General features: G+C 35.9%; 1 protein-coding gene across 1 annotated transcript in view; it reads left to right on the top strand.

The window, feature by feature from the left end:
* The first annotated feature begins 13,259 nt into the window (after positions 1-13,259).
* LOC126809879 (von Willebrand factor A domain-containing protein 8) overlaps positions 13,260-22,240 on the top strand; it is a 118,217-nt gene continuing 109,236 nt past the window's right edge. Inside the window, exon 1 of the mRNA XM_050534732.2 lies at positions 13,260-13,537. Within this exon, the coding sequence (XP_050390689.1) occupies positions 13,387-13,537 (151 nt within the window). The 5' untranslated portion in view covers positions 13,260-13,386. The remainder of the gene's footprint in view (positions 13,538-22,240) is intronic.

Genomic DNA, 22,240 nt, shown 5'->3' with positions numbered 1-22,240 from the left:
ATATAACGATTTTTCGACTTTTTTTCATAGATTTTGACCCTTTTTGGACCATTTATACTATATTGAGGCTTTTATAATTGGATTCACACCCTAGACAACCGTTAGGACTAAGTAACAGAAGTTTAAGAAAGGAAATACGAATAGTTTTCGAGATAAAAGCGTCTGAATAGGCTCCAAAAAGAAAAATACTAGATTTTCAGCATCTCATAATATATTGCCTAACCAGCGAATTTTTACCACTGAGATGTCATAAGATCGTCCAGTGTTCGGACTGGACTATCCAATGACACTTAAGTTGTTTTGATTCAGTGAAATATGGCGCAGTAATCACTTTTTTCACAAGATCACCATTTTTTACTTTTTAAGTTGTTTTTTTCAAAATATTGGATATTTTTTTGACTACTTCCGGTTTTTGGATCATTGTCGGGATAGCTTTAACAAGTTGTTTGGTTACCTTACCTTCTGTACAAGAAGTTTCAGAATAATCCATTCAGCTGTTTTCCAAAGAAAGAAAATTAGAAGATCATTTTCAGTAATTTAAGCATTTTTCAACTTTTTTCCAAGATTCAGGCTCTTCTTGGACCACGTATATTATTTCAATGCTTTTATTTTTGGACTCAAGCCATAGTCCACCGATAGGACTCTGAGTAAAAGATGTTTAAGAAAAATCGTAGTTTTCGTTTTCGAGAAAATGGCGTCTCAAAATGCTCCAAAACGGAAAATGCTAGATTTTCGGCGTACCATTATTTATTTTCTAGCCATCTAAATCGTATCATTCACATGTCATATGATAGTCCATTAATGGGGCTATCCAGCGATACTTCAGTTCTTTTGGTCTGCTAACATCTGATGGAGAAATCAAGTTTTTCGCAAGAGCGCTATTTTTTAAAACCTTTTTTCTTCATTTTTTGCATACTTCCGGTACGACAGATCATAGGTCGCTAATAGAGCAGTGTGTTAATTTCCTAATTTCTACTTTTCGAGTTGCATTTTGGCTTGTATAGCGTGTTGGCGCCTTCTTACTGACATCAATAAATACAAAAATATGACTAAGTTGAAAGTCGACAAGACGGTATACAAGCCAAAATGCAAGTCGAAAAGTAGAAATTAAGAAAAAACAGGAGGCGCTATTATCGCGGTGTGTTATTTCTTAATTTCCTATTGATTTTGGCTTGTATACCGTCTTGTCGCCTCATATTTTGTCGTAACTTCTACTTTTCGACTTTTGTGTTCTGAAGAGGCGAAAAGTAGAAATTATGAATGGTAGTTATAGGCTTCCATATCAATAGTGCCAAAAATGCAAAAATGTCAATATATCGAAAATTAAATTTAAATATTTCAATACATATTATACATCGTTAGAATCGTAATTACCTCAGCTACCTGAATGTGTAAATTTTTTGTAAAAATTTGTTTAAATAATAAAGTAATAGAGCATTTTCCAAAATTTCACGATTTTTCAACTTTTTTCGATTTTCAGTACGTTATTTTACCTATTCCAGAAATTTCAATGTCTTATTTGATGGATTCACGTACAAGACTACCAGAGGGACTCCCGATAGGGAAAGTTTTAAAAAAATCCTTGGAGCAGTTTTCGAGATACAGGCGTCCAAAATCGCTCCAAATCAGAAAATACCTGATATTCAGCATGTCATATTTTGCTGTCTTTTCATAGGATTCCTGTGAAATTGGTTTCATATGATAGTCAAATCCCCCCGCTACCCAACGATACCTTAATTTCTTTAAATCGTTGATATCGGGTGGAGCAATCATGTATTTCCCAAAAGCACCCATTTTTTGTGTTTTCTTCACAATATCGGACATTTTTTCGACCACTTCCGTTGGTTTTGGACTATAACTTCATGTTCCATAAGTTTCAGAAACGTCAATTCAGCCGTAAAACGAAACTCGGGCTCACAAAATGGGCAGAAAATTCGAAAATATTCGAAAAATAAAGGGAGATAACTGTGAATGAAAGTTATATTACTGGAATCGGATTGCCTTCATGTATCCAAAAATGTAGGTCAAATATGAAAATTTGGAAAAATTACAAAAATTGTCTCCTGAACAACGTATTTTCAAATTTCGAACCACAAAAGCCATAGATGAATGTTCGAAATTGAAAAATGTGAGATAGCCATTGTCTCGGAAAAGATCTGGGTTTCCAAAAATGTGAATTGTTTTAAAATAGGTAAAAAATTGGCGAAAACACGGCCGATTTTTGATTTTTTGCTACCGTTCAAAATTCGGCCACTTCCAGTCTGCGCAGAAGTTTCAAAAATACTTTTTCGAGTAACCACCACCCAGTTTCCCGAGAGAAAATTGAACCCCAGATCGATATCTGTTTTCGATCATGAAGAAAAAGGCTCCCGCGGTAAATAATAATAATAATAATTTTAGTAATCTCAATAGGCTTTCAGACGAAAGTCTGAAAGCCTAATAACTAGACTTGATTGCAAGACTGAAGGCTTTCACTGTAGCCAAGACGTCACCTGGTCGCCAGATGCATGACAAAAGACTATTTCCGCCACTCCCGCACCCCCCAAATAAAAACACAAATATGCATAACTCTGATATTGACACGTTCTTTGCATGCACATTACGATAGAGAAGGGAATTGAAAAATAGAGTTGAACATTTCTGATGATAATCCTAGATCGGTAGAATCGAACAGAGACGCCGGCAATACAAATATATAATCGAAAACTCAAAATTCCAAGAAATAACAATTTTAGTAAATTTTCAAATTTTGAAGAAAAAATGAAAACGACATGGTATCTCAATTCGGCCGTTTTTGTATCCGCAATATCCCAAGCTGTACAAAAATGTAGCTTTTTCGAAAATCGTTTGGGAATTGGCATAATTAGGGCCGGTTTTCAATTTTCATGCACGTTAAAGATTTACACCACTTGCGGTCTGTTCACAACATTTGCGATAGTTATAAGTAATAATTGCTAAAAACAAGGGAAAAATCAATATTCAGAACTCTGTTAGTTTCAGAGATCTACACGAATTGTAAATGGAATAAAAAAAAAAAACAGTTTTCCGAATGGGACAAAAACAGTCCTTTAAGTCTCAGATAACAACTAAAACCCTAAATCATAATTATCAACATCAACTTTTCTTTAAAAATACAGAGGGGCGACTTCCTTATAAATAGCTGCAACAGGGAGCTCTATTTTAAATGGTATAAAGAGATGACGTCATGTACACAAAAAAACTGGGATATTAACACGCGCGCGTGCGCAGTATCATACTATCTGTCATTGAGTCGACTGGTGGGGTTTCGATTCCCCGGTTGTACGTGACAAGGAGTAGGGTCGCTTGTCCAACTTTAGTCGACCGTAACCACTTAGCTGTATAACGTTGTGGTGACTATAGTCGACAATGACCGGTTAAGGGTTAAGATCGCAGGCTAGCTGTATAACGTTGTGGTGACTATAGTCGACAATGACCGGTTAAGGGTTAAGATCGCAGGCTAGCGATGCCATCTAGAGTTGATTATTGTCTGGATAAGTTAATTAATGTCTTATTAATAATTTAGATAACATTTCAGGCCTAAAGAAAGACCTGCAATAGACAGATTTAGCTCTTGCATAATGTATGTTTAAAGAGATTTAGTTCATCGATATAGATATCGTAACGTCGTTAAGCGAACTGTCATTGTGTGTTTATTACAGACAATTCCCAAGATGCATTGCCCATCGCTGTGTTTCTATGGTTCGTAATGCGAGTCGCCACTCTGTGTATTTTTACTCTGTGGGGTCTCTAAGACTTCGTTACTAAAGTAACTGTGATCGGTCAAACTATTATAACACTACAGCAAATATTTTTGACATTCAGTCACGTGGTCAGCACCGATTATGAGATACTGCTGACTAGAATTTAAAATCTTATTTTCTAAGCACACATGATAATTATGCAGTGATTTTGAAAATTATTTCACTACAAAGACCACAGGAGGCAGGTCATATACATGTATAATATAATATATAGTTGCGTCTGACACACTACAATATCTCTTGACCGGAATGTGCTTAAGAATTACAGACCCGTCTCAAATTTGTCATTCCTCTCCAAAATCATTGAAAAGGCAATAAACAATCGACTACAGTCCTTCGTAGTTTCTCGAAATCTTTTAGACAAATTTCAATCTGCTTACAGACCACATCATAGCACTGAGACAACTATCCTTTGTGTGCTAAATGATCTGCTGCGCTCCGTAGATAGTGGTAAACTTGTGTCCTTGACCCTGTTAGATTTGTCTGCCGCATTCGATACTGTCGATCATGAAATTCTCTTAAGAAGACTTTATCAAACTTTTCACATAACTGGTACGACCTTACAATGGATTAAATCTTATCTTACTGACAGAAGACAGAAGATCATTATAAACAAATCTCATTCCGAGTTTGCAAACCTTAATTGTGGAGTGCGTCAAGGATCTGTTCTTGGACCGGTATTGTTTATACTGTACACACGATATCTGGGGGATGTTATAGACCAGTTTTATATAAGCCATTTCTCCTACGCTGATGATACACAGTTAATCAGTAAGTTTAAACAAGACAATGCTCATGATTCCTTTGAAAATACCACTCGCTGCTCCAAAGCTGTTAAATCCTGGATGAATAATAATAAATTGAAGTTAAACGATGAAAAAACAGAAGCAATACTTGTTGGAACACCACAGCGTCTCGCATCAACTCCTGATTCTCGTCTTGTAATTTGCGACTCTAGTATTGAATTTGCAACAAGGGTTAAAAATCTAGGTGTTATATTTGATCCGTCTTTAACAATGGAAAAACAGGTTGATCAGTTATGCCGTGTTTGTAATTTCCATCTCCGTAGTATAGGAAACATTCGTCATCTATTGACTACTGCTGCTTGTCATCTTTTGGTGCGGTCTCTAATTTTTTCAAGATTGGACTATTGTAATAGTGCCTTGGCTGGAATATCTCAACATTTATTAAAGCGACTTCAAATAATCCAGAACAACTGTGCCAGAATCATCACAAGAACAGCAAAACGTCAACATATAACATCTGTCCTTAAATCGCTTCACTGGTTAATAATAGAGGCTCGTATAAACTTTAAAATCTTAACACTGATCTACAAGTCTCAGCATGATTCAGCTCCATCCTATATCACAGATCTTATGCAGCCTTATGTACCAAACCGACCACTCCGTTCACAGAATAATCTATCACTTGTTGTACCTTCAACTAAATTAAAATCTTTTGGTGATAAAGCCTTCAGTGTATATGGTCCACGACTATGGAATGACTTACCTGACAAAATAAAGTTTTCAGAAACAGTTGCTAAATTTCGATCTAGACTTAAGACGCATATGTTCACGATGTATTATCCACAGAAGCCATTAACTTACAGCGCTTAGAGCATGCTCATGGATGGATTAAGCGCTATATAAATGTACATTATTATTATTATTAAAAACATCGTGGGGTAATCAGCGCAAAGTTGGCAATCTGCCCGCCAGCTTCATAAGCGCAGATTGCAATCTGCGCGCGCGGTGTGCAACCTGCGCAGGATGACAGCGCAGATTGCAATCTGCGCGAAGGGTGAAGATTGCGCCTAACCATGGGTTCCACGTCGGCCGTATATGCCGGTCGAGACCTACGGCTATGGAAAATGACCGTTCCTAGATCTGACCTAACGGTCATTTTGCACGCCGGAAAAAGGGTCTTTTTTAAAAAAACAAAAAACAATTTCAAACATGGCTACGATCGACCTTCACTGTGTAACTATACAAGAATGCACGTCGTCTAGAAGCCAATCTCGTGATTGGTGTTATAGAGTTGTATATATAGTCGTCAACAGATTATACTGAGTGTTGTGTTGATAATTAATGATGAGTGTCTGGTAGTAGAACAATAAATGTTAATTGATAAGTGGGAATCTAATCAACAGCGTGAAGCGGCCCATTGTTAATCATTCACGTATTGTCCACGTGTCATAAGAATTTTCAACAACAAAGCCGTTTACCGCTATTATGGTCAGGCACAATGTAAACGAGATTATTATGATCTTCGAAAAAGGGCAATTGATATGAAGTATTGCTCTTCGAATCCAACCAACCGTCATATAAAATAAAAAAACCCTAGAAATTACATAAGTCCTCAACAATGTACGTGTATGCATATAAAGATGTTTTTAGCGGTATTAGGCCTTGTGGAAATTGTTGAAATAAAATCTAGAGATTAGTTAACTTGCTTACCGAACAAATAAGAAAAATACGTATTCCAGTTCTATTGTGCAGCAATATTGATAAGTCCACATGTAGAAGAAATGTTGTGTATATACGGTTACTATTATACACGACCATATCCTAGGGGGCGCTAGTGTCGCTAGCCGTGAAGTTAGTTATCCGTTAGTCATTTAGTTATACATTATTAGGATTTACGTCACAATTCTGCGGCCCGTAATTCCGTAAGAGATGGTCTAAAACCAAAAAAATGTGAGATATATGCCATGGATAATTATATATTTTTCTTCATTTCAAAGTTATTTTATTACAACTCAAAATTATCCAGGTCAGTGTGTTTTCTATAGAGCACGTGTTAATTACGTGTGAGCTACTGAAATGTTTTTTTCCGGCCAATTCAACTATTTCGTTATTTAAGTAGCCAAAACGGAATATTTAATTATTAAATAATTATCATGAGCCTTACTAATATTTCATTTTTAAGTCAAATTAATTTTTTTTGTGCACCCCATGGTGACAAAGTGGTATAGACACGTGAATTCACAATACCCTACCATGAATAAAAAACGTGCATTATCAAAAATGACCGGCAGTGGAAATTTTGAAGTGGAAGCCCTGCGCCTAACATATACATTCATATTACATTATTGTATGCGTTGCGACCCATTTGTGTCAATTTCTAGGTCCCAAATTTTAGCTACTAGCTCCTTTAAGGATAAATTTAGTCAGTCCACTTATGACTTAGATCCGACTTATGCGAAGTTTACTGTAATTCTTTTGTTCATCTTTCTTTTTAACAAAATTAATCATATAATTTAGATCTAAGTAGTTAAATTCAATTGGAAAAACGAGATTATTTAAAGGAGCTAAGTCGCTAATATTTGGGACCTAGAAATTGACACAAACGGGTCGCAACGTATACAATAATGTAATAGTTATGAATGTATATAAATTGATTTACATTTAATCGTTTCTGTTTCTACTGTAATTTCTAATCAGTTAGGTTCCGCGAAATACGCCAGTATTCTCAATCGAATTTCAATCTCTAGCGTCTGGTTATTCCAGTCTACGCCGATATTATTTATTTGGCTTGCTCTCCAGATAAGAATATAGCGTCACCGTTTGACATGACTTGTGGAATATCCCTAGCCTCGTTTTTCGAGTCCCTTATTACAAATAGCGCTGAAACGCATTATGGTGCACGATTCGTGTACCAATCGTAAAATGTTTATTTTGTCTTAAATATTGGATATCAGAAGGTCATCTTTTCCCGGTAAGATCACAACATCAATGTTGATTTAAACCGACAAATAAATCGTGTTTTCAATGTCGAAGATTTTGGATGATATTGAGTTAGAGACTTAGCTACTTTAACATTAATTGTATCACTTGAGAAACTTAATTATGAAGGTTTAATTAACAACAATCAGATGATGAGATAGCTTCGCTCTACTCAGTCTCAGGCAATGCCTGTTACTGTTACATATTAATTACCTCCAGTAACTAGAAAGTAAGACAATAAAACTGCTGCAAACATGAACATGGCAGACGGCTGTCTTAGCCAGCTTGGTTTCCTTAGCTTTAGGTTTGGGCATTCTAGGACGGAAAACGGTATATTGTACAAAGCTTCCATGTTGATGAGGATGTGGCAAATTCCTGTTTTACTTCGCCGCTTCCGGTTTCAAACGGATGTCGGCTGTTTCGTAACCTGGCTGTTTCGTACTTAGTTCATTCGTACCTCAAATTAACCGTTTCGTACCTCACGTCGTACCTCAAATTGATTCGTACCTTTTCCTATGTTGTTTAAATCAGTAAAAAGTAATTGAAATAAAGGTGAAACGATTTGATCAAATCCAACGGCTGCGCTAAATTTATAAAAATGGCTGCTGAACGAGCATATAGCTACGATGATTTCATAACGGCAGTGGCTGTTTGCCACATGTGGTAAGCAAGAATTTCAAAATAGCCTTACGGCTACAGACCGCAATTGTTACCCGATTTTAATGAAACTTACAGATTATGATAACATTGATCATATCTCAGAGTAGCCAAAATATCGACCACTTCCGGTTAGCGGTTTCCGAGATATCAGGTTACCACACATTTCATGTGGCACGTCTACAGACCACAATTATCAATCGATTTCAATGAAACATGCAGATTATAATGACATTAATAATATCTCAGAGTAGCCAGAAATTCGACCACTTCCGGTTAGCGGTTTTCGAGATATCAGGTTACCACACATTTCATGTAGCACGGCTACAGACCACAATTATCAACCGATTTCCATGAAACTTACAGAATATGATAACATTAATAATATCTCACAGTAGCCAAAATTTCGACCACTTCCGATTAGCGGTTTTCGAGATATCAGGTTACCACACATTTCATGTGGCACGGCTACAGACCACAATTATCAACCGATTTCAATGAAACTTGCAGATTATAATTACTTTAATAATATCTCGGAGTAGCCAAAATTTCGACCACTTCCGGTGAGCGGTTTCCGAGATATCAGGTTACCACACATTTCATGTGGCACGGCTACAGAACGCAATTACCAACCGGTTTCAATGAAACTTGCAGATGATAATGACATTAATAATATCTCAAAGTAGCCGAAATTTCGACAACTTCCGGTTAGCGGTTTTCGAGATATGAGGTTACCACAGATTTCATGTGGCACGGCTACAGACTGCAAATACCAATCGATTTCAATGAAACTTGCAGATTATAATCTCAAGGGAGATAAGCATTTAGATCCGGATTTTCTAACTGGAGGCAGACCACCATTAATTTCCCCATTAACCGCAATGTTAATTTTGGCCTCTTTGCCCACCTCCAACTTTTCCCCAAATTTTCGTTGGGCTGAATGCTTTTCACTACAGACAGAGGAACAAATGGTCATGTCTTTGCACTAAAATTTGTATGAGGTTGACCACCAAAATTTTGAGATACACAAACTTGAAGAAGCATACTAAAAACATGGAACTAGTTGCTGTACATATCACCGTGGCCAACCTGATAACTCCGTTATCCTTCCGCCGCAAAATCATGAATATTTACCAAAACCTGACAGAAAATGTTAATTCAAACCCTCTTCGTCCATTCTAGACCAAAAAATCAACACAAATTGGCATGCAGAAGGGGAGAAAGGAGACAGAGAGAATAGCTATAAATAGACGAACTACAATTTGTCAATCCATTTGGGATTCCCCCCTAAAAATTAAAAATGTAAACAAACAATTGTCTGCGATATCACCTCGGTGGAAGCGGACGTAAAATACAACTAACTAACAACAACAAACAAACACGACACATGCACATGGCATATGGGGGGGGGGGGCATTATTTGTAACTGAAATTCAAGTATTAATTTAATTCGCTTCTTGCTTTTATAATATAAAATATTATAAACCAATTAGGCCCTAGTCAAAATAGTGGAGTAAACTGTTTTTAAAGGATAGAACTGAACAAATTTGTATGGTTTTTGCAGTACGGTCCTTCTGCACTTATTTATTAAATCTTCCACGAAACTGACTGCTCCCAAATATGTCCGTCTGGATGTTCGGGAAGAGATCGTTTCATCCCACTACCGGTTCGTCTTGGGCTGTTTCATCCGGACTGTTTCCTCCCAAATTTACACGGTCGTTTCATCCTACAAATTTAAAAACAGGTATTACATGAATTTTTAATATTTATACATTAAAGATACATTATGGGAGATTCGGTAACGAGTTGGCAGTTCTCACTATAATAGTTAAAAACTAGATAATGTAAAGGCAATTTGGTGAAAATTTCATTCAAATTGACCCACTATGAACCGAGAACTAAGCGACTGAAATTTCCATAAGCCTCGGTCATCATTACTAAATAGTAAGTGCAGGGGGACTTCACCACACAAAATTTACACAAAAACAAATACACAGACAGGACATCATACTCAGGAAAACACAAACATACAGACAATTAAAAAAAAGTGAATGGATCCGGGGGCTAGCCGTAAGCGTCCACTGGGCTGTACAGTCCCGGGTCTGTAGTGACACAGACTTCACTCAAATTTGAAAACAATTAGGAATACAACCCAAACCCATTGTGTAATGCCAGCATGAGTCATGATCTGCTAGTGCTATATGCTACACGAAATACGAATGTAAGCATATGTAGAAAAATTCAATTATACAAGTAACCACATTGGTGAAATGTATAAAAAAGTAGTCTAAACTCTAAATTCAATCAAGAAACGCTTCAGTATTCAATACATATAGGGTACATGTTCCATCGTCACAAAAAACAAAAACAAAACTGAATACAAAGAAGCAAGTACTAGGAAATGTAGACTGTCTCGAGGGACAGCCGTCTGCTGACTGAGAATGACGTCATATCTTAGAAGGTGATAAAAAATCACAATAATAAGGGCGATAATCCAGATAAAATAACGTTAAAAGCTTAAAAACCATAAGTTCTAGCGACTAATCGGAATTATTTAGTTATATAATTGTACAATATATAATATATTAATATCATACCCCACACAAGAAATGCAAAACAGGTATGTTGAAGAAATCGTACTATGTAAGTGTATTTATAAAGGCATAACATTAAGGGAGGTAATTCAGACAGGGTTAGGAAACTACAGAAAATCTAAAATAAAATTTAAATTGGATCATTATTATCCAGTATGTAGTCGATTATATACTTACAAGAAATGTCAAACTTGGTATGTTGAAGTAATGGAAGTTTTCCAATTTCTTTTAAAATGCGTGATTGTGTAGCGCCTTTGGCAGTGCATTTAAAGTAAAGAGATTTTATTCGGGAGAGAAATAGTTCTTTATTGTTACATATTGTCAAAAATCGTAATGCATGTGAATAGAAAACACTATATAGCGTACTATGTGGTATGTTACTATAGATTGACGGGTATTTTACTACTTCAAGACCAAATTTTGTCCGTTTTGTCGAAAATACCGACATTAAATTTATTGTTAATTATATTGATGTTAAGGTCAAGAACAGATGCATTTATAGTACCGGAATTTTCTTTATTTAATGTTAGTTCAGGAGGATATATTTTACTTTTATATTTGTTGAAATTTCCGTTATCATTGATAGGTGTTATGTCATCAATGTATCGGAAGGTATAGTTTAGACTTTTAGCTAATTTGTAATCTGTTTTTCTTTTATGGTCTTGAAAGTCGAATTCGTATTTATATAAATGTGCGTTTGCCATAAATGGGGCGGGGTCAGTTCCCATTGGCAAACCAATGGTTTGTTGCATTATCTGATCCCCAACCTCAAATATGGCATTATCAATAAGGAAATCTATGATATTTTGAAATTTTTCTTTATCAAAAAATACAGCGTCGGCATTGCGACGTTTTATAATCCATTTAGCATCTTCTGCATAAATGGCCATCAAGTTTCCGCCTTTCCCGAAAGCTCCATTAAAGGCTTTATCTACAAACCAATCTAAATTATCTTTAAGATCTGCATGTTGAAGCATAGTATACAAAGTAGAAAAATTGAACGTTTCTATTGTGTTTGCATTAATTTTTTTTATTGATTTTTTCTAAGGTGTCTGCTATAGGTTTATTTTCATCAATTATAAAAAAAAACTATTAATTCCAGTATAGCTACGAAGTGTTCTGCATCAAATGGCATGTTGGGTTTGGCATAATTTAAGCCCTTTGGTGATAGTCTTAGCTAATGGTTTCGTTTGGCCGATACTGGAGGATATTATATATCTGAATTTTACTGGGTTTTTATGGAATTTAGGTATAGAATAGATGTAAGGTAGCGCATCTATTTTCACATTGTCTTTAATATCATAACTCCTGTTAAATGTATATTGGTTATGTAAAATATCTAGTTTAGTTAAATCCGTAATGCATTTATAAGTGTCATTATGGGTATTGGGCCAAAGTCCAACTTCAGTAAGAATATTTCTAATATAGTATTTTTTTTACAGATAAAGGCAATATTATTGCTGGCCTTATCGACAGGCGTTAGAACAAATCTATATTGAAGAGAAGCAAAACATTCAACCGCGGATGTATTATTTAGGACTTCGGGTGGCGGGTGTTTTGGGTTAAGTTTTATATATTTGATTCTTTTTGACAAGAGATCAAAAACAGTGTTTTTCCATTCTCCAAAAGATTCTAATGGTGCACGAAATTTATCAGACCAAGCTACTATGCATTTCCTGATTTGAGATTTAAGATTATTATGTAACTTTCTGAAATTAGTTTTACTAGGTTGTTCTCGAAATTGTGGTCCAAAGCGAAAAAGTTTTGTAAGATTTTTATCTTCAACAATATCGAAGTTTCCTGTCAGTATATGGTCATGAAACTTGTCAGTACGATAAACAGCATAGTCTCGATTATCCATTTAATCGTTTAATCGAGAAGGAAAGTTATGCAGTAAATCGGCTAACAATCCACTAAAAATCGCAGGCTAACGCTGCCATCTAGAGTTGATTATGGCCTGGATAGGTTAATTAATGTCTAATTAATAATTTAGATAACATTTCAGGCCTAAAGAAAGACCTAAAATAGGCAGATTTAGCTCTTGCATAATGCATGTTTAATACCAATAACAATATGTTAATGCAATTTTATCATGAATAGCGTCCAACTTCTTCCTTTGCATACGCTTTAGCTTATTTTCCGAATATTTTATTTATACAATATATTATGTCAATGCAATTTTAACATGAATAGTGTCCAACTTCTTGAATACGCTTTAGCTTATTTTCCGAATCCACACCAATTCGAGACACCAATTTCACTAAAATTACATCGCTTACAATCGAGCGATGTAAATTGTTAATTTAACAATAAGTAGGCCTAAGTGTTTAACAGTTTATTTAACAATAAGTACAACTCAGTTAAATGACTGCTATTATAATAACAAGGGGGATGAAACAGCCCGGGATGAAACAACCCGATAAAAAAAATGGTTTGGGATGAAACATCTCCATGTGAAACGGTTGTGGGATGAACTGACCCCGCACTCTGGATGTTCTAGACAACACTGGAGGGATTCCCCGTACCTCGTGTTGTGAAGAATAATGAACTTTGTACCTGTCAGTCTAAAAAAAAAATTCAAGGGTGACAGGTATATGTAACTAGCTGGTGTAAAATCCAGTAACATTCATGTGGACTTGTTTACGAATGAATGCAGAGGCTGCATCTCGCCGACTGAAACAAATTCAGGGAGTTCTTCAAAATGGAATCAGAAGAGCCGATGGCAATAGAAATGGCACCGCAAGGTTACAGATACGGTTGAATAGTTCAAATGCATCAGGTACATTTACTCAGTGTCTTGAGGTTTCGTTCACACGTAACCTCAAGAATCTTTAAGCCGTCCCTCTTTGGAGCGATGTGCCACTGAATTGTTGGCGCATCAAATAGCCACGAGCTGAAAGGCGTCAGTCGATAAATTCTAAATGCATGTCCTACCTTATTTATTGTCACCGAATTATTGTGTGATCCATCTCTGAACAACAATGACACTTACTGACAAACAAACGTTGTTCAGTGAAACAGGTTTATCCAATATCACATACACCAGCATTTCTTTCAGTCGCCATCTCAGGGGCGGATCCAGGAATTTTTGCAGGGGGGGGGGGGGGTCAGGTCATGTTCCTGAGACAATGTATCTACCCCCCCCCCCCGCTTGGTCTATATAGTCATTTTGGCGTATATACATACTCATTGAGCTTTTTAAACACCTCGTTTGACGTCAATTTTTATTATGAATTAATACAATGACTTTGTGATTCAATTTCATGGATGCAAAGCATTAAAGATACATTATGGGAGATTTTTATAGAGAGTTGGCCATTCTTGCTATAACAGTTCAAAAGTAGATGATGAAAGAAGAATATATTGAAAAATTCAGTCAAATTACTTTATTCTGAACATAGTTATCATCGTTGTACTATTTGACTAAAAATGGTAGCGAAATGCGTCTTCACCTTTGCCGATCGTTTGATTGACAGGCGTTAACTCCACCTACATATCTCGATTATCAAGTAAAGTTTTCAATGGCATACGGAAACACTTTGCAGCGGCCTCGCTAAGTACACTCTATCATTTAGCCTCGATCTAACTGATGTATTTTCATCAGGTTACCCCTTATTTGATTTAATCAATTAGTGAAATCCTATTTAAATCCGAGCTGTAGCCGAGCCATCCATGGGTCTACAGAGTTGATTTTGGTCTTGTTGTTTAAATAAAGATCTAATTTATAATTTCTATAACATCTGAAGCCTAAATTAAGACTTGCAATAATCAGATTTAGCTCTTGCATAATACATGTTTAATTGTGATATCACATAATGTCATTATCTCGTGCTTTGCGTGCCCATCCTGTCCCAAGGCCAAGAAACCTTTCTCATAAAAAGTGTTGATTTACAAAAAAATTTATGTTGCTGAGCGGGGGGGGGGGGGGGGGATTCAACCCCCCAACCCCCCCCCCCTCTGGATCCGCCCCGGCATGTTGGGATAGATTGACCCTTTTTTGACGTCATATCCTCTGCATTAAAATTTGAGGATCCCTGTTTTACGCGAAACGAAATGCATTTTTGTACAATATTTTTATGGATTGCGTATATGTACTGTTTTTGTAGAGGTTTTATATCGGGATAGAAGACGATGTTTGTTGAAGATTAATTAGTTGAAAATACACAACATCTATTGAGAACTTAATAATTATTTGTTGCATGATTAATTAGTATTTGTATGCCTAGATCATGACCAGTGCTTGAAATGAGGATTCTTCTACAATGGCACCCAAAATTTATGAATGCTGTAACAAAAATTAGCTGACAATTATAAGGCACGGCTGCCTTTCTTCATATTTAACAATAAATATACCGTTGTCATTTTCCGTCACTGAACGTGCAATTTTTATATTTGTAGATAGACAAACGGTCCGTTCAATGATTTTCTAATTGCGTTAGGTGGTACTGTGATAAGTATAAAATTTACAGATTCCTCTTGGAGTAATCAAGTCAACGAAATTTATTTTCCTTTCGATCCTTTAGTTATTCGTGTTCCCAATGGCTGCCATCATGACAACCATAACTAAAATTGATTCATCAAATTTCCCACGGCTCTACCATAACCTTCTATAATAATAAGGGCACTATTTTAGAAAGTGAGCATTCTTATGTAAAAATGAACTATAGGGGTAGGCTTGGGACACTAGTTACAACTAAATCTTGCATTCCTGAATTATTGACCTAACACCTAATCCCAAGCCCAGCCGCCCCTGAACGACTGTATGATATATTGAAAAGTTATTACCTATGCATTTCATACGTCTACATGTATATAAAAGGCATAACTTTTTGATACGTGTACTCATGGACAACGACGCAATTTGGGCTATTTTTATTACCGTGGCAGTCCGTGTTTGCTTCAGCTTTTACTTTTTACGACAGTTTTGCCGTTATGCCGTGGTAAATTCTAGCATAGGCGGTATGATTGAGATTATTATTTATAAAATGTTATTAAATGTTCATTACAATATAAATCCTTAAATTTGTCGGCATTCGTAGAATGTTTCATCGCTACCGTTTGATTATGATAGTTTCTGTCTTGTCAATGTCACGTGACATTTTCCCGCTTTTTCTATCGATAGAGTTGAAAAGATCTATGAGACTTGTATCACATACAAGGCAAATAAATAAAAGGGCCGAGTGTCATTTTAAGTAAGAGACTAGAGAGAATGCTTTGTTCACAATTTGAATAATATTTTATGAAAAGATTTATTGGCTGCCGAGTCATTTTGAACAGACATCGGCTACGCAAATATCGGTAAAATGTCTTCTGATACGCCACTCATCGGCCAATTAGGCTACTGAATAGTGAAACCGATAATCGGACCATCACTAAAAATCAATTTAAAATGATCGCCTTCAAATTATAGTATCATGGTTTCGTTTCGTTTAAAGAATTCCGTTCGTAATATGCACCATGCCAGATTTCAACTTTCGCCAATGTAGATCATTTCTTGTTTCACTGTGTTTTGTTGGTTGTAGGCGAGGATTTTTGTGAAATCTCTTAAAATAGACAGCAAAAAATATTTTTCGGAACATAGATGGATATGATATGTAAGTTTAAGAATGCGTTTGCGAGAGAACCATGCAGGGACCGGCACATGGTGGGTGACCGATTTTCACCAATTTTTATACGCCCACATTTTCATGTGGACGTATTATGCCGTCGCCCCTGTCCGTCCGGACGTCTGTCTGTCTGTCTGTCTGTCTGTCCGTCCGTCCACAATTGTTTGTGGACTCTCTACAGGTCACAATTCTTATCCAATTTTGATGAAACTTGAAATATAGGTTTATCACCCAAAGATCTTGGTTCCTTTTGATATTCGCGCATATCAGACCGTAACTTCCTGAATTATGGCCCCTGATTGCACGAAAAATCACATTTTTAGCTTGTGGACCCTATAGAGGTCATAATTTTTATCCGATTTAAAAAACCGTATTATTATATCACCGTTACACCCTAAGGACGACTGAGTTCGAATTTCGTGAAAATCGGCCCAAAATTGACAGACAAAATGGCCGCCGTTTGTTCTCAAATAGCGTAAAAATACGGTATATCAAGGTTGTGGACCCTATAGAGGTCACAATTTTTATCCGATTTTGTTGAAACTTGAAATGTAAGTTTAAAACCCAAAGATCTCGGTTCCTTTCGATATTTGCGCATATCGGACTGTAACTTCCTGAATTATGGCCCCTGATTGTACGAAAAATCGTGTTTTTAGCTTGTGGACCCTATAGAGGTCATAATTTTTATCCGATTTAAAAAAACGTATAATTATATCACCGTTACACCATAAGGACGACTGAGTTTGAATTTCGTGAAAATCGGCCCAAAATTGACAGACAAAATGGCCGCTGTTCTTTCTCAAATAGCGTAAAAATATGGTATATCAAGGTTGTGGACTTTATAGAGGTCACAATTTTTATATGATTTTGTTGAAACTTGAAATGTAAGTTTATAACCCAAAGATCTCGGTTCCTTTCAATATTCGTGCATATCGGACCGTAACTTCCTGAATTATGGCCCGTGATTGTACGAAAAATCGCGTTTTTAGCTTGTGGACCCTATAGAGGTCATAATTTTTATTTGATTTAAAAAAACGTATTATTATATCACCGTTACACTCTTAGGACGGCTGAGGTTGAATTTCGTGAAAATCGGCCCAAAATTGACAGACAAAATGGCTGCCCTTCGTTCTCAAGTAGCGTAAAAATTGGGTATTTCAAGGTTGTGGATCCTATATAGGTCACAATTTTTATCCGATTTTGTTGAAACTTGAAATGTAAGTTTATAACCCAAAGATCTCGGTTTCTTTCTATATTCGCGCATATCGGAATGTAACTTCCTGAATTATGGCCCCTGATTGTCCGAAAATCGCGTTTTTAGCTTGTGGACCCTAATAGAGGTCATAATTTTTATCTGATTTAAAAAAACGTATTATTATATGACCGTTACACCCTAAGGACGGCTAAGTTTGAATTTCGTGAAAATCGGCCCAAAACTGACAAGACAAAATGGCCGCCCCTCGTTCTCAAATAGCTTAAAAATATGGTATATCAAGGTTGTGGACCCTATAGAGGTCACAATTTTTATCCGATTTTGTTGAAATTTGAAATGTAAGTTTATAACCCAAAGATTTTGGTTCCTTTCGATATTCGCGCATATTGAATTGTAATTTCCTGAATTATGGCCCTTGATAGTAGGAAAAATCACTTTCTTTTTAGCTTGTTCTCTATCCATCTCTCGAAAATGTGGGCGTATCCTGCCTGGCAGCCGCTGGTTCAGATGTGTATTTTGACCACGTCATTCTGATTTACTTAATTCAATTAAATTTAATTTCAACATATTTCATTTCATCCTATCTTTAATGTCATGTGTACACAATTTGGTGTCAAAATAATTAGGGGATGGAACAGTTTTTGAAAGGGAATAACTTGCGATCACCTGTGTATCATCTGCATAAGAATGTCGTCCAAGAACCATGATTATCGATTAGTTGTCCAAATTCTTAGTACACATTACAGAAAGGACGGGTCCAAGGACTAATTCTTATGGAACTCCAGAACCTTCTGTACCGGCCCTACAGAGGGTTGCTGGAAGGCTGTTGCATTGGGCATTATCAGGCCTAATAATCCAGGAAATGAATGATTTTATTGGAAAAATGATGTCAAAAATGAAGTCATTTTCTTCGAGTTCGACCATCAAATTTAATATGAAAGAAATCCGTGCCAGTCATTTTGTCAAAACCAAATATTAGTATTAGTAGTCCTCAGCTTCGATTATTTATAGAATTGTCCTCAGTCCCGCAGTGGGTGAGATATAGCATCATGAAATTTATATGTTTTAGCATATAGCAAAAACTACGTCTCAAAATAAATTCCTCATAGCCTCAAATGGTTTCGGAAAAATTTAATAGTCATATATATTGAAGTAGTAGACATGATCATTCATAAAAAATAATTTAAAAAAAATAAAAAATCAATAGACAATTTATGGGAAATATTTGAATTTAGGGGTTATTTTTTTTTTTTTAAAAATGATGTTTTTTTAACCCTAAAATGGCCATAGCTGGTTCTCTGTAACTACAAGTTTGGTTACCCTCATATTTCATGTGGGGTATACGGGGTACCCAATGACCAAATCTGCAAAGTATGGTCAAAATCGTCCGACACCGCTTGTGCCGTTTTTTTAAAATTTTGCATGATTCTCTCGCAAACTCATTCTTAATGTGTTAGCAGTGCAGATGATTGAAAATTGTGATTTTGCCATCCGCTGAAAGAAGTAAACTAGTTATCATCTTTTGCGACGAGTTTTTGACTGTTCGTATGTTAGATGTTACGTCCCCAGAATATCAAAGAGTAACATCTAACTTGTTGGATTACAGGTACAGTATGACAATCATGTCTTTAAAGAGGTTTCACTTTCCACAAGACAATTGCAATAACCGAAATAGAGCGTATTTATTAAGACAGTATCTATCTACTGTCTGAACCATTCTATTTTATTTTTTAAACCGATTTCTTCGATTATGAACAAACTATGCAACGGCGCTAATGCACTTTCGTACACCTAGTAGTACTTGCTGACGGTGTTCCAGGTTGTTAACTATCATCTCACACCAAATTTCAGACCAATCAGTCAAAAACTTTTGATTTTACACAACTTTTACTTCTCAATGATTCAGGCACACACAGCTAATTGGTTGGCACAATACTAGATCTTTGTATGATCTGAGAAATATCTTTCTCTAGGGTTAGGTTTAAGAATTTGGGGAGAGGTTAAGTCTCCACATAAGCACTGACCTAGGATGATGAAAAATTAGTTCGTGATATTTCCTAGTTTTATTAAAAATACATACAATACAATACTAAGGCTGTGCAAAAATATCGATATAATCGATAATCGGTAGAAGTTATTTAGCGATACGATAATCGATATTGAAATTCAAATATCGATTATCGGTATATTTACCTTCTGACGGCAAGTTACGGTCACTTTCACATGACTGAACTTGCCGTAGTCTGGCATGCAGACAAATGAACGAATACACAACGTCAACACAACAACTATTTTCCCCCTCTTCTTACAAACTGGCACATTTTAAATATATATTATTGTAAAAAAAACTAAACTTTAAGATTAAATACATTATTTTAATATTTTCATTGTTTTTGTTGTTATTACTAGTTGAAACTAAAATAGGTCACGCACTTTGTGAACAATGAAAATCGCACGTGATATAGTAAAATTAGAATTATCTCCCTTCTTTGCTCTTGATTGATTTGTAGAGAAATTGTCTGCTTTCACGATGAAACTAATTGTATCATTAAAATGATCAACTCAGCTTTTATTACTAAATCATGTCAGATACAGCCCATACAAAACACGTTTTTGACTTCCCGGGAAATATCTATATCTCTCGTAATTTCTTGGAAGAATTCTACTTTGGTTTTCGTCAAAATTAACCAATCATAAAAATTCTACTTTGAAAGCCGGTAATTATTTTTTTATTGTCCAATCAATAGACACCTTCTATTATATTTTATTCTATTATTAGTAACACTGTGTGATCGCCAGTAACTTGCAAAGAGAAACCATGTATTGTCTTTGTATTTATCAGAGATATTGGAATAAAAAAAAGGTTCAAATGAATCAAGAACAAAACTTAGAATAATACTCAAGTTAATCCTACATTTAGCAACTAATTATTTTACATTAATTGATTTTTTTTACGCACATCGGCACAGTATTGGACTAGGATAATAACACTACTGTAACTCGATCAACACAAATAACAGGTCGGTAAAGTTCATTTTTTCCGGAAGAATGATAATCGATTATTATCGATAATCGCTGACAAATTCTTGCTGATAATCGATATTGAAATTTCATATCGATTCCCAGCCTTATACAATACATTAGATTTATATAAAGGTGATTTCAGTTCACTGCTTTTTGGTGTTGGTGGCGCTGATGGTCTTCCTTGGATGGTGCTTCTGGTATTCTGGTATTTTTGTTTCAGAAGAAAAAAGAATAAATTTAAGGCTCTCGGGGGGAGAGCCACATTAGTGTGTTTCCTACTACGAATTGGTTAGGGCTAGGGATTCTTATATCTAGTTGATTTTATTTACTAACGGTTAGGAATAGGATTTGATATATGGTTTGTTTTGGGTTAGGGTTGAGACTGGTTTTATTTAATCTAATTTACTGTGCACTAGGATGTCGTTCAGATTTTTATTTTTAGAATATGCAATTATAAGTTTCTGTGTGAATATTTTCGGGTGATTTTCTTGGAGATCAGTATAGTGTTTTCTGATGATTTTGGATGCACTTGCTGCTATTGCACTAAATGGAACTACAAAAGGGGCTATTGCGCTAGCCATATGAATATTCCAACCTAGGGGGGCTGTTGTTTTCAATTTGTCAATCCAGAATTTTTCTCTTGTTAGCCTAAACGTTTTAATTTCTTCTGTATTTTCAAAGTAGCTCATGGTCTTTTCTATTTGCGTGACAATGAGATCAGAAATGTCATGATTTGGTTGGTTGAAATGAATTGAGACCGATTTGTCTTTTTTGGTGACTATGTCTGATCGGTGACCGTTAATTCTTTCCCTGAGTGCATTTTGAGTCTCCCCTACGTATTATCTCTGCATTATGGCCGCCCTTCCGAGAGAAGGCACAACACCAATCATGCCATTTGGGCGTCCAACCAATCTCACTCTGCATTATGCATTATGTTTGGCCCGACAATCATATATTGTCAGGGTGATAGCGAGACAAATCACTAATTATCTGCAATCTAACGATCTTCATGAACCACTGCAATCTGCTTATAAAGAAAGTAACAGCACAGAGACAGCACTTTTGAAGGAAAAAGCTGATATTGATGCAAAATTGGACAGGAACCTTGGCAGCAAACTTATACTTCTAGATCTAAGTGCGGCATTCGATATCATCGACCATAGCATTCTGTTTAATCAACTGCAGTTATCTGTGGGAATCAAAGGATCTGCGCTGGATTGGTTGAAGTCCTATCTAACTGACAGAAGCCAATATGTCCATATTCATAGCAGCAACTCTATCTAGCTAAACCAGTTTCTTACTGTATATACTTCCACTTGATAAAATTATTAACGAATATGGTATCAGCTATATCATGGTTTTGCCGATGATACGCAATTGCATAACACATTCATTGCTTCAGACTAGATGTGCCCTAAAGAAGCTAGAATCCTGTATCAGTGATATTCGGACATGGATGAATCAAAAAAAATTAAAGCTGAACGATGAGAAGACAGAATTCCTGATGATATTACCAAGATCAAAACTGAACAGTTTCAACTTTTCACCAAAGCTAAACATCGGCCATACTGAAATTTCACCATCATGTAAAAGCACGAAATCTGGGTTTCATCATGGACAAGACAATGTCTCTCATCCC

Source organism: Patella vulgata, chromosome 1, assembly GCF_932274485.2.
Source record: "Patella vulgata chromosome 1, xgPatVulg1.2, whole genome shotgun sequence".
Taxonomy (NCBI): Eukaryota; Metazoa; Mollusca; class Gastropoda; family Patellidae; genus Patella; species Patella vulgata.
Note: the sequence above shows the minus strand (reverse complement) of the source record. Positions and strands in the feature narration are given on the sequence as shown.